The 14,823-nt window shown below is 36.7% G+C and overlaps 1 protein-coding gene across 3 annotated transcripts; it reads right to left on the reverse strand.

The window, feature by feature from the left end:
• Positions 1-1,635: 1,635 nt before the first annotated feature.
• Positions 1,636-13,916, reverse strand: LOC139899292 (peptidyl-prolyl cis-trans isomerase CYP63-like). Of its 3 annotated transcripts, none has more exons than XM_071882115.1 (14): positions 13,855-13,916; positions 13,258-13,352; positions 13,117-13,171; positions 12,938-13,026; positions 11,816-11,840; positions 11,665-11,703; positions 11,405-11,522; positions 10,740-10,900; positions 9,975-10,335; positions 9,438-9,550; positions 9,147-9,357; positions 8,706-8,987; positions 8,527-8,607; positions 1,636-2,206 (listed from the first exon to the last, which is right to left on the reverse strand). In XM_071882115.1, the coding sequence occupies exons 2-14, from the start codon at positions 13,333-13,335 to the stop codon at positions 1,828-1,830; spliced, it is 1,992 nt and encodes a 663-aa protein (XP_071738216.1). In that variant the 5' UTR covers positions 13,336-13,352; positions 13,855-13,916; the 3' UTR covers positions 1,636-1,827. The 3 variants fall into 3 exon arrangements, with proteins under 3 accessions (XP_071738216.1, XP_071738217.1, XP_071738218.1); XM_071882117.1 differs by having other exon boundaries at positions 1,637-2,206; positions 13,258-13,337; XM_071882116.1 differs by lacking the exon at positions 13,855-13,916 and having other exon boundaries at positions 13,258-13,578.
• Between the last annotated feature and the right edge of the window lie 907 nt (positions 13,917-14,823).

Raw genomic sequence — 14,823 nt, forward strand, 5'->3', positions numbered from 1 at the left:
CCTATTATTCTTATTAGTGAAACGCTTCTTTCCTTGCCCGTGGTTTTTACCCTATTGGGGTTTTCCACGTTAAATCTTGGTGTTCCTTTATTGTCTTTATTTCAAATATTACTAGCGGTTTGCTATAATTCGGTATCCCTTTTTACAACATTGTCTTCGAGGTGTGGCCAGGTAAACGGTCAGCATTGTCAATTATCAAGGTTTTTACACGAATAATTTCGTATGTTGCTTTTACAAATAAGCAAAATCGAATGAAATTGAACTTGAATTTGAAATTAAATTAGTCAAAGAGATTAAAGATAATGGTACAGTTTAATTGGAGTGGAGTGTCTTTGTAAGTTAGTGGTAGTAAGCTAGTGGCTAAAGACATAGACCGCCGTCCTTCATTGTCACGGACTCATTGCACATATTACTCATTGCTCAACCATTTGTCTTAATAAACCATCCCTACTTAGTTTATTGTTTTTTTAATAAATGATTATTGTTAGCTTTAGCATTTCAATTATAACACATATTAACAATTAAAGTTCTAGCAACACACGAACACCTAAATGTTTAGCCTTGAGGGAACAATGCCAAAAAAAAAACATGCATGAAATTATGGCCGTTGTGTACTTGTGTATGAAAACTTTGTTGAATATGAATAACCGCTTTAGGGTGTTAAAGGTTAATATCATGGCTTTATTTCACCTTAGGAAGAATATGACATGTGTAAATAGTAAGGTGTCTACAAATAAGATATTGACTATGATTTATGAATTTTTTAAACGATTATGAATACAAGGTTTACATAACTTGGTAATTAGCAGTTGGATATGATATGCATTTACAAGTTCCCATGTCCATAAGAGCATTTCTTTTTGAGCCATTTGTCCCTTATTTCCTTCACAAATAGCCTATTTTTTGGTTTTATAAAACATTAGTCAATTTAGCAAAACCCTGAAAAAATGGCCTATCATGGGTAAAAGTTGGATCATAAATTATTTTTGATTATTTCAATATTAAAATACTGAAAAATGAAAAGATGCTGTCGCATGAATATTTATTATTTTCTGACCAATTCAAATACTTTAATAAATTTCACTGAACTAATATTAATTGTTAATAATAATAATAAAAAAAGGTACGGAACATATATAAAATAATAAAGGGGTGTCTCTCTTTGCGCAGTGAAGTCTTAGTTAAGCCTAACCCACTGTTCTTTCATTTGATCTTGGTCAATGTATCATGGTTGACGTTTCTCATGCCATGTGCTGATTTTTTATGATCATGGATGAAATACGTAGTTTATTTATATATTTTTAAATGTAAGCTTAACTTGCATTATAATTTAAAATTAGCTAATTGAATGTAAGAATGTTCCCTCGATCGACAATATGGCTTCGAAAGGCATTTCGTCGGATGTCTATTACTGATTCGGTTGGTCTTGGTCTTTTAACTCGAGACTTGTAAACGGTTGTTGAAGCTGTCGTTAAAAAATCTCTCCAAAAGATAAAAAGAAACAAGTTAACAAACAAGACCTCTCAACAAATTGAACTAATACGTTGCACATTGTCATATGATCACTATCTTTGAAACCTAAACTCATTCATCAAAGTCAGTGAGAATAATCAGGTCAAATTGACAATGATTCTACATAATCAAAACATGTTTGAAAAGTGTCATGCAGTTTTTGAAAGAAACCGTACGTACATACGCTTACGAAATTACAACTAAATTCCAATAGATTTAAGTTTACAGCAAAAAAATGTTACGAAACAGGTCAAACTGAGACAGTCAGCAATTTAAGATGGATGTAGACTTGTTGATTAAACCACCAAAGAAATTTCAGGGAGTGATATCACCATAAGAAACCAGACCCCTTTGACCAACAGGTGAACTTGATCTAGACCTACTTGGAGCCATAGATGCCACTTTTTTAACCAAGCCCCTTTGACCACCAGGTGAAGTTGACCTAGAACTTGACTTTGACCGGGACCTGGTTCGAGCCCTAGATGCCACATTCTTAGCATGCCTACGTGGCGACCGAGAAAGTGAGCGGGAACGTGACCTCCTAGGAGATACCACCTTAGGTCCAAGACGGGATTTCAATCTGTCGCTTATATTTGGCCGCCTTTCAACTGGACTTGAGCTGCGTACAGGGCTTTGGCTCTGATTACGGTTTCTGTTGCGAGTAATGCTCCTGCTACGACTCCTTCGCCTGTATCTACAAGGAGAATAAATAAAGGGTATAAGTGCATAATGGGAAAGATAAATAATTTAATTTACATTTGTTCATCTGCTTACTAAAAATGTTTATAAAATTTAAAATTATCCAATTTCAGTTGGAAAACTCCTTGATTTCATTGATAATAATCAAATTTCAACCGGGCATTGTAAATCCTAGTTCCTACAACGGTTGTCTGATATGAGATTAGAACACATTGAACACAATTTGAGAATATGGGAACAGAGAACCAAGCTATATAGATGGTGTTTGAATTTGCGTTTTAAAAACTGATTATGTGTTTTAAAATAATTAGAATCAGTTAATTTTCTCTAGCAAAACGTGTTATAAATTAATGATGTTTTGATTTGATTATGCCGTTTAATGAGACAATAATCAAATCATCAGTTTTTAGGTGTTTGAAGAATCAGATTATTTGATAATTTAACACGTAATTTGGGCAAATAATAGAAAAAAGAAAAAACTGATTACCACCTTATGTTGTGGTAACCACGTTTTGAGTACCTCAAATCGCAATTAATAGATTTTATAATTTAATTTGCTAAAACCTATTAATTAACTCTTTACTATTTGAAAACATAATTACAAATAATCATGTTCTAAATAAAAGCAAACACCACCATCGTTTAGCTACCGGTATAGAACTAGTTCAGACTCAACCTGGGCCGTCTGTGAACACGACTTAAACTATAGGCTAGCTGATTAGTCATGATCTCCTACACAAACAATGCAGTTTATTAAATGTACATAACAAAAGTTATGGTTTGGACACGGACCGAACAGGCCCAAGAGCCATTTTGCAAAAGCTAGAACCACATACATTATGCAAAAGTAGAAGCATCAACGTAAAGTAAAACACAACTTAGGGCCTGTATTGATGCAGGTGCAGCTGATCGCCACTATGGTCAGATTTACAGGAGAAGGAATAAGCAGATGCGGAATGGGTCAGTTGTTAATGGGCTGCAAAGTGATTGGGCTCAATGGGTTTTTTGATCCAGTATTAATTGGCAGCAGAGATCTAGAAAGTCATGGCTGGAAAGTGGAAGAGCTAGAGTTCTAGTTATTTATGATATGTTGATTTAATAGGACCCTTTCCAGCTAGTATAAAAAGAACACAAAGATTATTTTTCTTTTTCAGTTTTTTTTTTATGTATCAGACTTTTTACTCTGTTTAATAAAAGAAGCCTTGAGTTTTTGGGTTCACAGTGAGTTCTCATTCAATTCTTCTTGTTTTTCTCTTTATGTTCGATTAGGCCATCAGGTCCTACACTATTTGGTATCAGATTCAGGGATGGCGGAACATAATTTTCGTGGGGGTTTCGGTAGAGGAGGTAACCACACATTCGCTGGACGAGGTGGTCACATCGATCCTTATGCCGAAATTGAACGATTACAGAGAAGAATTGCTGAATTGGAATTCAACTGTGACCATGATTTTGACGAAAGTGATTCTGATCAGCTCAGTGATACGACTGATACGAATCCTTTCGTCCCTAGAGGTCCTCGTTGGGAACACAAAGACGATCCGTTGCGTGGTCTAGGGATGAAATTGGAGATTCCTGAGTTTACCGGATCTATGCATCCGGATGATTTCCTAGATTGGATTAGCACGGTGGAGCGTATCTTTGATCTCAAAGACATCCCCGACAACCTCAAGGTGAAATTAGTCGCCATAAAGTTGCGCAAGCACGCATCTTTATGGTGGGAACACGTGAAGAAAGATAGGGCTGCTGCCCGAAAATCCAAAGTAAACACGTGGGAAAAGATGAAAAAATTATTACAACGAAAATTCTTGCCTGTAACTTTTCGGCAGGAGGCGTTCGTTGACTATCAAAATTTTCAACAACGTTCACTAGGTATGGAGGAAACTATTCAAGAATTTGAGAAGTTGCGTATGAGATGCGGTGCAAAAGAGGAAGAGGAGCAGGTCATCGCTCGATTCTTGAACATTATTAAACAGGAAGTTTCTGATGTTGTTAGTCTACAACAGTATAATTCGTTTTCGGAGGTGTGTCGCCTTGCGTTACAAGTAGAGAAGCAACAAAAGAAGGCTAAAAGCAAGCAACAATTTTCTCGTTATCAACCTGTTACTCCTGCAAAATTCGTACAACCAACAGAAAAGGGTAAAAACGAACAGCGCACTTCCACGAACCAAGGGAACAGTAGTCGAGTACCAAAATGTTATAAGTGTGGCGGTACTGGGCATTACCTTCGTGACTGTCCAAACAGCAGGACTGTCACAATTAAAGAAGAAGACTATGGGCCAATATATGATAGTGAACATGATGCTGAACAGGGAGTCTACCTCGCGGATGATAACGATGAGATTGTGTACGCAGATGAGGGTGAAGCACTTGTCATTCATCGTGCACTTAATGCAACAGTGGACTCAACTGATGACAATTCATGGCTCCGTAATAACATTTTTCGCACCAAGGTAACGTCTAACGGCAAAGTTTGTTCGATGATAATAGATGGTGGAAGTTGCGAGAATGTCGTGTCTATCGAGATGGTGGAGAAACTTGGCCTCAAAACCGAAGATCACCCGGAACCTTACAAGTTGACGTGGCTTAAACGAGGTAATCATGTCAAAGTCAATAAACGTTGTTTGGTTAATTTTTCGATTGGGAAAAAATATAGTGATGAAGTGTGGTGCGAGGTCATCCCTATGGACGCATGCCACTTGTTGTTGGGGCGTCCATGGCAATTCGATAGGAAGACCCGACACGACGGCTTTCGCAACACGTATAGCTTCATAAAAGATGGTGTGAGTATTACACTTGCGCCTTTGGATACTCGCAAAAAGTCATTAGTTAAACCTAATATGTTTCTGAGTCGGGCTGAAATTAGGCAGGAGGCCAAAACAACCAATCTGATGTATGCTTTGGTCATGGCAGAAGGTAATCAGGAGGTAACAGAAGTGCCAAGTCAAATGCAACCCTTACTAACTGAGTTCAGGGATATATTACCGGATGAAATACCACCCGGATTACCTTTAATGCGTGATGTCCAACATTGCATCGATTTCGTACCCGGTTCAACTATACCGAATAAACCCGCATATCGTTTAAATCCAAAGGAGTTTGAGGAGTTACAACGACAAGTGGGAGAGTTATTGGAAAAGGGTTTGATAAGAGAGAGTATGAGCCCGTGTGCGGTGCCTGCGTTGCTCGTACCAAAGCATGATGGAACCTTTCGAATGTGTATTGACAGTCGAGCCGTTAATAAAATCACAATTAAATACCGATTCCCGATTCCACGGTTCGATGATCTACTTGATCAATTACATGGAGCTACGTTTTTTTCTAAAATTGATCTGAGGAGCGGTTACCATCAAATCCGAATGCGGCCGGGTGACGAATGGAAGACCGCGTTTAAGACACGAGACGGGTTATATGAGTGGATGGTTATGCCTTTCGGTCTTTCAAATGCTCCTAGCACGTTTATGAGATTAATGAATCGAGTTTTCAAAGCTTTCATCGGGCGTTTTGTGGTCGTGTATTTCGATGATATTTTGGTTTATAGTCCTGATGTGACTCAACATTTGAAGCACCTACGTGAAGTTTTTCAAGTTTTGCGCCAACAAAGGTTATTCGCGAATGGGAAAAAATGTCATTTTCTTACTCGCGAAGTCACATTCTTGGGTTATATTGTGTCGGGCCAAGGGATTAAGATGGACGAGAGTAAAGTCGAGGCTATCACCAGTTGGCCTCTTCCAACGAGCATTCATGAGGTGCGTAGCTTTCACGGTTTGGCTTCGTTCTATCGACGTTTCATCAAAAACTTTAGTACCGTGATCGCACCGGTTACCGAATGCATGAAAGGTGGACGTTTTACTTGGACCAATGATGCTACTGTTGCATTTGAGAATTTAAAAAAGTTGGTTACAAGAGCACCGATCCTTGCACTGCCAAATTTCAACGAGGTGTTCCAAGTCGAATGTGACGCTTCAGGAGTTGGTATTGGAGGCGTCCTAAGTTAAAATCATCGGCCGGTCGCATATTTTAGTGAAAAACTTAATGAGGCTCGACGAAAGTATTCAACGTACGACCGAGAGTTTTATGCCATTGTTCGAAGTCTCGACACATGGCGCCATTATTTGTTACCAAATGAGTTTGTTCTTTACTCCGACCACGAATCCTTGAAATATATACATGGACAACATAAGTTGAATCCTCGACATGCTAAATGGGTAGAGACAATTCAAGCTTTATCTTTTGTTATCAAACACAAAGCCGGTGTGCAAAACCAAGTCGCGGACGCCTTAAGTCGGCGTCATTCGTTGCTCAATCTATCGCATGTTCACCTTACTGGTCTCGAAACTTGGAAGCAAGCATATGCTACTGATCAAGATTTCGGTCAGATTTGGGAGGCCTGCTCACAAGGTATATTTCGTACTTTTTTCATTCATGATGATTATTTAAAGGGCATCGGTTGTGCATTCCGTATGGGTCGTTGCGTGATGACATTGTAGTTGAAAGCCATGCAGGGGGACTTGCGGGTCACTTTGGAAGGGATAAGACATTGGCGTTGATTAAAGATCATTTTTATTGGCCACATATGTTGAAGGATGTTAATCGGGTAGTCAATCGTTGTCGAGTTTGTCATATCGCTAAGATGACTAGTTCCAATTCGGGTTTATATTCTCCTTTGCCCGTGCCTAATGGTCCTTGGGAGGATATAAGTCTTGATTTCGTACTCGGGTTACCTCGCACGCAACGTCACAAAGATTCGGTAATGGTGGTTGTTGATCGGTTCTCTAAGATGGCTCACTTTATTCCATGTAACAAAACATTTGACGCTAGTCAGGTGGCAAAGTTATATTTTGCGGAGATAGTTCGTCTACATGGTATTCCAAAGACTATTACTTCTGACCGAGACGTTAAGTTTGTTAGCCATTTTTGGCGTACTTTGTGGGCACGTATGGGGTCTAAGTTGCAATTTAGTAGCTCGCATCATCCACAAACCGACGGTCAAACGGAAGTTGTCAACCGAAGTTTGGGTAATTTGTTGCGTAGTCTCGTGGGTGAACATCCTAAGCAATGGGATCTTACTTTACCGCAGGCCGAGTTTGCATTTAATCGCTCTATTAATCGCACTACGGGTAAAACACCTTTTGAGATTGTGTATGGCAAAAATCCCATTACTCCCTTCGATTTACTGCCTAGACCCATGGCTACTGAAAGTGCAAGTGAAGGTCGCAAGCATGCTGAATATATCAAAGAATTGCACCAGCAGGTACATCAGCACATCACGTAACAAAATCAGCATTATAAAGAGCATGCGGATAAACGTCGCAAGCAGGTTGTTTTTCGTGTAGGGGATCTTGTTTGGATTCATTTGCGCAAGGAAAGGTTTCCCGGTGGTCGTTTTGGCAAGTTAAAACCGCGGGCAGATGGGCCTTTTCGAGTTCTTCAAAAGATTAATGACAACGCATATAAAATCGAGCTTCCAGGTCATTATAATGTTTCTGGTACTTTTAATGTCGCTGATTTATCGCCTTACGAAGGGGACGACTTTGACTCGAGGTCGAGTCCTTCCGAGGGGGGAGGATGATGCAGGTGCAGCTGATCGCCACTATGGTCAGATTTACAGGAGAAGGAATAAGCAGATGCGGAATGGGTCAGTTGTTACGAAGGGGACGACTTTGACTCGAGGTCGAGTCCTTCTGAGGGGGGAGGATGATGCAGGTGCAGCTGATTGCCACTATGGTCAGATTTACAGGAGAAGGAATAAGCAGATGCGGAATGGGTCAGTTGTTAATGGGCTGCAAAGTGATTGGGCTCAATGGGTTTTTTGATCCAGTATTAATTGGCAGCAGAGATCTAGAAAGTCATGGCTGGAAAGTGGAAGAGCTAGAGTCCTAGTTATTTATGATATGTTAATTTAATAGGACCCTTTCCAGCTAGTATAAAAAGAACACAAAGGTTATTTTTCTTTTTCAGTTTTTTTTTTTTATGTATCAGACTTTTTACTCTGTTTAATAAAAGAAGCCTTGAGTTTTTGGGTTCACGGTGAGTTCTCATTCAATTCTTCTTGTTTTTCTCTTTATGTTCGATTAGGCCATCAGGTCCTACACTATGTATACTCACTCAATGATCTGTTTTAGTATTAGCTCTTAACTCACTAAGTAAATTTGATGTTTCTTTGTCACTTAATATGTCACTTAATCTGAATATTGGTTTGTTTCTAGGAGATATAGAATCAGACACCCCTTCCCAAAGAGAGGCAAATGAAAACATGACTTAATAATACAAAAGGTAAACAGCCCCTTAAAGAACACTAGATAGATAGAGAACCTGGGAGGGCTCCTTCCCCTTTGAGGACTTCTATTTCGACGTGGTGGGGACCGCTCGGAATATCTTCTGTAGTTTGGATATCTGAAACAATTCAAGCTTTAATTAGTTATAGTTATCGATAAAAAAAAATTACAGGTATAGACCAAAAAGACAAGTCATAAAGAAACAAACTTCATTACCTATTATTATACCTTCCCTGATTGTACCCATACTGCTGAGTTCTGCGAGGTGACCGCTCAGGGCTTGGTGTACGGTATCTTCGAGCAAATGAATATTCCTTGGTGAAACCTCGCCCCTTCCTAACTCGTTTTGGAGTCCCATTTGGGGATCTGCTTCTTGACAAACGCTTCTCAGCCACCGACGGTTGGGACCCTTTTCGTACAGGTGGACTTCTTGACGAAATTCTATCATTTTCTTGGCCAGACTTTCTTGATGGAGATCTTACAGGACTTGCATCACTCCTGATTTATTAATTAATAACATGAAAACATAAATAAGAAAACATAGCACTGACAATCCAGACTCATTTACTAATGAAATGCCCGATTCGGGTTCATTCATTAATCTCAAACAGGCCAAATATGTCATCTGAAAAAGGATATGTCCATGAATAACTAAACCTGGATTTGGTTGACTCATCGGAACGATGATGTTGATTACTGAAAGCCTTAACAGATTTGGTTTCTTTATCAACCCCATTTTTAATTAGCTCGCCATTCTTCAAAGTAGGCTCGCGTTCTTCGTTTGATGAGGTAGCCAAAGTTTTCTTTGAGTTGTAATCCTTTTGCAGCTCTGCTTCGGGTTTTTTTGGTGAGGGAGGGTTTTTATTGACTGAATATGCAACACAAAACGTTAGTACCGATCAATATCAAGGCTTTGAAACCATCTGGTTTTAATTATTAAACATAAACCTGGAGGTCTATTTTTCGTCTTTGCAACACGCCTACTTGCTTTTCCATCATCAGAGCTGCTACTACTACTGCCACTACTACCACTTTCTGATTTACTTGAATCTTGGGAGCTCCTATGCAACTCAAAATAAATAAGTTAAGTAACAAAATCATATAATCTATTTACAAAAGGGTCATAAGAGATACTGAGATGTTTGAATATAAATGTTTCAAAATGACCAGAAATCGATTTTTGTGTGGAAGTAATAAAAGGAGATGCCTTATGTGAGATTGGAGTAAGTCCTCCAAAATTAGGTTAAATAAGGGGATTAAAACACTTATATTTACCCTATACAGTCTATTCTATTGCAGCGAGTACGCGACCAATCAATTCAAACTGATTATTAAACCCCTAAATAATCAAAATATTAAAAGCAGGATCTTTTCATACAAACAAAAAACAGTGCTTAAACCACAATAATCAGATACTCAACAGAGTATTGTTTAATGAACATTGTGACTGCATTTCTGAATGAACTTTATATATACATCACAAACCTTTTCGATTTCCGCTTTGATCTTTTGGCAACCGGGCCTCTCTTTAATATCTTGGCTCCTCTCTGTTTACTCTTACGCTTTTTGCCATCTCTTTTTGTTGATCGCTTCTTCCGACGCCTACCATCACCAGAAGAACTCGAAGAATCTGAATCAGACTCCGAGTAGGAATCACTCTCTGAAGAATCTGAATCTGAATCTGAATCAGAATCAGAATCTGAACCCGAGCTGGATGTTTCAGATGATGAGTACTTTCTTCGTTTCTTCCGTTTATCGGTCACAGTTGATCCGCGGCGTTTCTTAGCTCTTCCATCAGAGCTGTCATCAGAAGAAATAGCTTTCTTCCCAGATTTTGTCTTTTTACCTAGAAAAGTGTACATTTTTGAAAAGTAAATAATGTGTAGGTTGGCTAATTGGTCAACATGAGTAAAACGTGTTGTCAGTCCCTTTTTTAAAACTTTTAAATTATAAAATTAATGTGTCAAATATATTAGCTAAGACTATACTACTACAATAACAATCTGGACTTTTATTTTAATAAGTATAGAAGTTGCTTGAATTTTTTTAAAAGATAAAAAGAGACATTTTGGGCAACTTTCACTATTTTGAACTGTTTCCATTGAGCTCCTTTTATCAGATCAGACCCATTAGAGATACGGCATAACCCATATCAACCCATACATAAATACATGGGTTCAAATTTCCACCTCTAATCCTCATAATTAAAATACTTAATAATTATTAATGTTCCAGTAAAAAATTAGTAACCTTTATCAGACCCCACAGCAATGTTCTTTTTATCTTCAAAGATTTCACCACAATCTGCGATCTTTACCGAACCAGTAGGTTTTCCATCTGATGTTCCCAACTGCTCAATTTTCTTGATAGTTTCCATTCCCTTTATTACCTTCCCAAATACAACATGTTTCCTGGCATATAACCAATATATTCAGGGTTATTAACAGTATTTAATTCAACTTCAGTTGGCATATAACCAATAAAACCAGGGTTTCTAATATTGGTAGTTTCAATTTTAGTTGGCTTTAAGTTCAGAAAACAGATGAAAATTTTATAGTGATATGTACCGAGTTAAAAATATGAATAAGAAAATAAACAATGCTAATTAATAATTAAAGGGGGGGAACAATCTTTTGCAGGCGTCTACTGAATCAACATACTTGTACAAAAATCGAGGTTGCAAGACGGGCGTGTTGGTAATGGGTCAGAGTAGTGTTGGGTTGAGACGGTCTGCATCCCAAACACATTTTTTGATGTTTCTGATTTAGGGTTTAGATGTAAAAGCATTAATAATCCAGACTTCAATTAATTAAACTAATTTAGAAGTTTGTCTGCATTTAATAAAGACTGGGCGATGCTTAATCTGCTTGAATTGGTACAAATAAAACAAAGAGTCCAAGAAGATTATGACTAACCCATCAAGATGGGGTTGACGCTTGAAGAGAATAAAGAACTGGGAACCATTTGTATTCGGGCCACCATTTGCCATAGAGAGCATACCAGCCGCACTATGATCCAGTTTGAAGTTCTCATCTACAAGAAAACATAATGTACCAGTGCTAATAAAAGAATACTCGTAATAAAAAATAACTCATTAAGCCCATAAGATACAATACTCGTAGAGCTTGAATTGCGGAAATTAATAATTATGCAATTGCCCCTATTCTATTAATACCTGCAAACTTTCCTCCATAAATGCTTTCCCCACCAGTGCCTGCAAACCATCAAATAGTCACGCCTTACATATCCGAAATCCGAGCATGCAGATGGAAGTTAAAAAGACCTTCTCCACTCTTTCAAGAACGAGATTTAAAGAAAATGCATACCATTGTGTTTTGAGAAATCACCACCCTACGTATACAAAAAAAAATAATTAAATGACATGTCAGCATAAACAGGTTTCAAACTATATAGAAGAAAAAAAAATTTCTATACTTACAAAGATAATACAAAAGAATTTACAAAATGAGGTGTAAACACAAGCAAAACTCTTTCAAGTCTGAGAAAATGCAAGTCGCAAGATAATATGTGTGTATGCATGAATAAGAGTAAAAGTACTACACATGTTTAAGATATTCACTAATTCAAGTTTTTTGTCAAATGGCAGAATTTGCGACTTGAATCGAAATTATAATTGATAGCAAAGTGATACAAGTAACATGCATGAGTAAATAAAATGTTCAACATAACAGGTTCTGCATTAATGGAAGCATTAGAAGACACATACACATGTGACGAGAATTATAACTGAATGGAAACAAGCAACAAACAAAAATTAGAAAAACATAAAATGTGCAAATTTTTTGAAATACATGACATGTTTACTTACAGCAAAGCAATTAGTTCCCTTACACGGTTAGACCCTTAAAGAAAATGAGAGAAATATACCAAAATGGGGATTGTGATATATAAGACTTCAAAATTTTGAATATATTAATTTATGTGTTTGATTTATTTTTATCTAAGTCTTGATGCAAAGTTTATCATAATCTGACGCAAAAAATACAGGGACTTCAACCGTGACAGCTGATAATTTGAGGATGATATATGCTTAAAAGGTTATTTACCGACAGTCAAAGAAAGTTTGCTAGTCTACGGCTGATAATATACTTCTTTACCCAAACAATAATCTGCCAAATAACCCAATCATTAGGGTAAACGTATGACATAAGAAGACAAATGGATCAGAAAGGAGCAATTTATTTCATGATACCCAAAATTGTCTATGATTTGTCCTTAACTTTTTAAACACATTCCTATATGGCTATATCTATAATATGTCGTAGATTTCCGAGGTCTCATCCCCTTTACCCATATCTATAATCTGTTACGCTACACACTCGACAGCAATGATATGATTTGCATTTAAATTAAATAAAACAAACACTCATAGCAATGATTAGATATAACATTGCATAGCTAACTTAGGTAACCAAATTAACTTTTACCTGAGCCATAAATCCTTTTATAATACGATGAAATACTGTTCCCTTGTAGTGTAACGGCTTTCCAGTTGTGCTTCCGATACCCTTTTCTCCTATACAGTAAAATCAATAACGTAACGACAATGTAAATATACAATCTTTTCAAAAAATCAAACACATTAAGCCCTAGAGTCAACACGTACCTGTGCAGAGTGCTCGAAAATTTTCAGCTGTTCTTGGCACAACATCCGCAAAAAGCTACAAGTTTCAGATCATTAGATCTAAATAGCGACTTAAACGACCATATCCAGCCTAAATTAAGTCTTCAGTTACAACACACTCACCTCGATTACGATTCTTTCGACAGGACTACCGTCGATCGACAGGTCCAAAAACACATTAGGGTTTTTCTTCTTAGTCATCTCTTCAAAATACAGATCTTAAATCAAACACATGAACAATCACAATAAGCTTAAAATTTTAAATAATTTACATGAAACATTATCTAAACTACTAGACATTAATCAAATTGTTCGCATAAAATCTACACAGAAAAATGTAATGTAATAACGAATTAATAAAAAAAAAACAATAAATACAATTACAGCTACTTAAATAGCAAACCAGGTTCGAAATTGACTCAATCAAGGGTGGCTAAGAATTAATCCTTGAAAGTATACAAGAAGATATTTATAAACCCTAAACATAAACAGTGAAAAACAAACTATGATGAAGTTTTGATCAGATACATATATAAACCCTAAACATAAACATAAACCCTAGCAATTGCAAACTATAAAGACGCAAATTAGGTGAATTTTAGAATATACGTCGTGTATCTAAACTCGCATCGAGATGTAAGTTTAACGAATAAACTATTAATAATTAATAAGAAAACGTAAAATGAAAGTTTAAAAGTGAAATGAAAATCAACTAATCACCGGCAGCGGACGTGGCGGACGGCGGCGGCGGCGAGACTGTCAGCTATTTTGTGTTATTTTTTTTTATTTTTATTTTTTTTCCTTTGTCTTTTGGCCTATAAAAATTGGAAACTAGGTTTATTTATGAATACAAAATTAACAAAAAATATTGCGGTACAAATTGTTAAAAGTAAAAAATTTATATATGTCGGTAATGAAAAATAGTTATAGTTAAATTAAATATGTCAATCTTAATCTTAACTAATATGTCTCGCGTTCAGGGGATCTTGATGACCCGAGGTTTACCTTTTACAGAAAGCTAATGTGATCGTTCATAAGATGATTTCCTCGCTTAAAAAAAAAAAAAAAAAAAAATCTTAACTAGCATTTAATCTGGTTGCACTGCTGCGACTTGTTATGGTTTAAGCCGTATTAACAGAATGGATACAACATCCATAATGTATTTACAAAGTGTCTTTATGGTTGATGACCCAGAGAGCTACTTGGTGTCTGTAGAGATTGTGCTAAAAAACTGAATACGTCATCAATAATATTCTACCTAGTATCATAGTCATAGGTATATTGACACAGTGTCTTCATGGTTGATAATATTTAATAGAATTAATTTCGTAATGACAAAATATTTACGTTTATGGTTATACTTTGTTGTTTCTTTTTTCTTGGTGATGGTGCTTTCTTCAACTGTAACGATAAAGGTGCTTTTGTTAGACAATATTATTATTAGCCCATGTATTACTCTTATTGGGCTTAGGCCTTTATATATATATATATATATATATATATATATATATATATATATATATATATATATATATATATAGCACTGTTAGGATTTAGCCTATATAAAGCCACTATTGTATTATGTATTGACATTCAATCAAATAATATCGATTCATTCTATAATAAAGGTTAACATGGTATCAGACCTAACAACCTATAGAGACACTCAAAATACCCGAAACTGCCGCA

This window comes from Rutidosis leptorrhynchoides, chromosome 3, assembly GCF_046630445.1.
Source record: "Rutidosis leptorrhynchoides isolate AG116_Rl617_1_P2 chromosome 3, CSIRO_AGI_Rlap_v1, whole genome shotgun sequence".
Classification (NCBI taxonomy): Eukaryota; Viridiplantae; Streptophyta; class Magnoliopsida; order Asterales; family Asteraceae; genus Rutidosis; species Rutidosis leptorrhynchoides.